Below are 2,500 nucleotides of genomic sequence, written 5' to 3' on the forward strand. Positions count from 1 at the left end.
TTTACACAACTTTTTCGAGTGCCTGTTAAAAATTTAATTGGGAATTTAGCGACACCTTTAATTGGATCCAAAACTTGGGTATCCTTTTCAATGTTTTTCTTTAACGAATTTTGAGTACCCAAATTACTTGAACCCTTTGTTAAATTCTTTGAATGAAATACCAACTCTGCTCTAATCGGTGAATAAGAAACAATTTCAACATTTGCACCTGTCAATAATTGAACACAAAGATGATCCTCTTGTAATTGTTTAAATTTACTAATTACCATTGGGAATGGTTGTTTAATGATTACCAGCGTTGCTGGGAATGGTTCATTCGATCCATAACCATAGTTTAATTCCATTTGATAGAGATGAAGTTGTTTCAATTGAATTGAAACATCTTGTAATAAAATATCCAATTTACAAAGTTGATTTGGTTCTAAAATAGTTTGACTATACAATTGATTCAATGCTTGTAGTTCTGATTCCAATGTTGAACCAAGTTTTGTTTGATCCGATTGAAGTGATCTTAATATTTCTTCATTGTTATTATTAAATCCATTTGATCTATCTGATAAAAATTGTTTTTGTGCTATATACATTTTTTCAATGGTTTCTCTTTGTTGCATTTGAAGTGAATGAATTTCATTTAATAATTCTTCTTGTGGTGTAGTTATTGTACCTGGTGTAACTGTTTTAAATAAATTTGCACCATCATATGATGGTTCCATATCAATTGGTGATGATGATCCATTTCTATCATTACTATCTGGTGAATCATCATCATCACCACCTAAATTATTATTATTGCTATTATTTCTCTTTTTATTGTTACTATTATTACTATTATTATTATTATTATTATTATTATTATTATTGTTATTATTATTACTATTACTACCAAAATCAAATTCATCAGTACTATCAACATCAGTATCCATATCGGGTATAGATGATGATTGTGATAATGATGATGGATATTGTGATTTCGATGATTGTTCTTTATTTGGTGAATTTATTAAATCTTTAATTGAACCTGATGATATTGATAGTTTAAGACCATTAGGTTTTTGTTGTTGTTGCTGTTGCTGTGGACTTGAAACTTGTTGTAATTGTGATGAATGTGGTGGAGAAATTGACCCTATAATATTATTATTATTATTACTATTATTGTTATTATTATTGTTACTATTATTGTTACTACTATTATTGTTACTACTATTTGAAGGAATACCCTTTCCATTTTGTGTAGAATTGTAATCATAGTCATAATCTTTTCTTTTCTTTCTTTGATGTAAAAGTTGTTGTTGTTGCTGCTGTTGTTGCTGCCAATTCTGAATATCATTTAATAAACTATTATTACCATTATTGTTATTACTATTACTATTATTATTTATGTTATTTATATTATTTTTATTTTTGTACACTGATGAATTAAATACTTCCTCGCTATTCGATCTTTTAAGTGATGGTTTGGCATAGTCGACAAATGATCCTAATGCTTCAGCTACTAATGCCTCTTTATCGCCATCAATAGATATATTATTCTTTCTTTTTGATGTTGTTTGTTGTTGCTGTTGTTGGTATTGTTTTTGTTGTTGTATTTGTTGTTGTTGTTGCATTTGTTGTTGTTGTTGGGATTGTTGTTCCATAATTTTAAATCGTTTTGCGTCTTGTTGTAAACTTCCATTTGATGGATATTTAACTAATGGTGGAGGGGAAAAACCATTATTATTATTATTATTTATACTATTATTATTATTATTATTATTATTATTATTATTATTATTATTATTATTGTTTATATTATTATTAGTATTATTTAAATTTATTATATCAATTTCTTTAAATTTTCGACTCATTTCAAATAATTCTTTTTTTAATTGTAAATTTTCATTTTCTAATTTTGCATTTATATCTTCAACAGCTTGACATTGAGATCTTAATTTTTGTTCTTTTTCAATGTAACCTTGAATTTGATCCATTAAGGATTCAATTTGCATTTCATACTTTCTTTGAATTGATTCCATTTTACCTATACTATCCAATGTGGCCGCTACCATCTTATCATTCATATATGCTGATTGGCTTGATGACAAAACTGATGTGGATGTAGATGAAGAAGATGGTGGTGATGATATATTACTATTATTATTTGAATTATTACCACCACTACCACTATTATTATTATTATTATTATTATTATTATTATTATTATTATTATTATTATTATTATTATTATTATTATTATTATTATTATTATTATTATTATTATTATTATTATTATTACCATTATTATTATTATTTACACCATTTAAAAATTCTGGTGAATTATTTGAGGATGATGGTAGTTCAATTAATTTTTCCATTTTAACACTATTATTATTATTATTATTATTATTATTATTATTATTATTATTATTATTATTATTATTATTATTATTATTAATATTATTATTATTACTATTATTATTATTATTAGACTGTTTATTTTCCCATTGAGAATTTAAAAATGATA

General features: G+C 24.5%; 1 protein-coding gene across 1 annotated transcript in view; it reads right to left on the bottom strand.

Annotated features, from left to right (window-relative positions):
• dstB (signal transducer and activator of transcription family protein) overlaps positions 1-2,500 on the bottom strand; it is a gene marked incomplete at both ends in the record, with an annotated part of 3,545 nt that overhangs the window by 942 nt on the left and 103 nt on the right. The window contains one exon of the mRNA XM_641742.1: positions 1-2,500. This exon is cut by the window's left edge and continues 703 nt beyond it; it is cut by the window's right edge and continues 103 nt beyond it. Within this exon, the coding sequence (XP_646834.1) occupies positions 1-2,500 (2,500 nt within the window).

This window comes from Dictyostelium discoideum, assembly GCF_000004695.1.
Source record: "Dictyostelium discoideum AX4 chromosome 1 chromosome, whole genome shotgun sequence".
NCBI lineage: Eukaryota > Evosea > Eumycetozoa > Dictyosteliales > Dictyosteliaceae > Dictyostelium > Dictyostelium discoideum.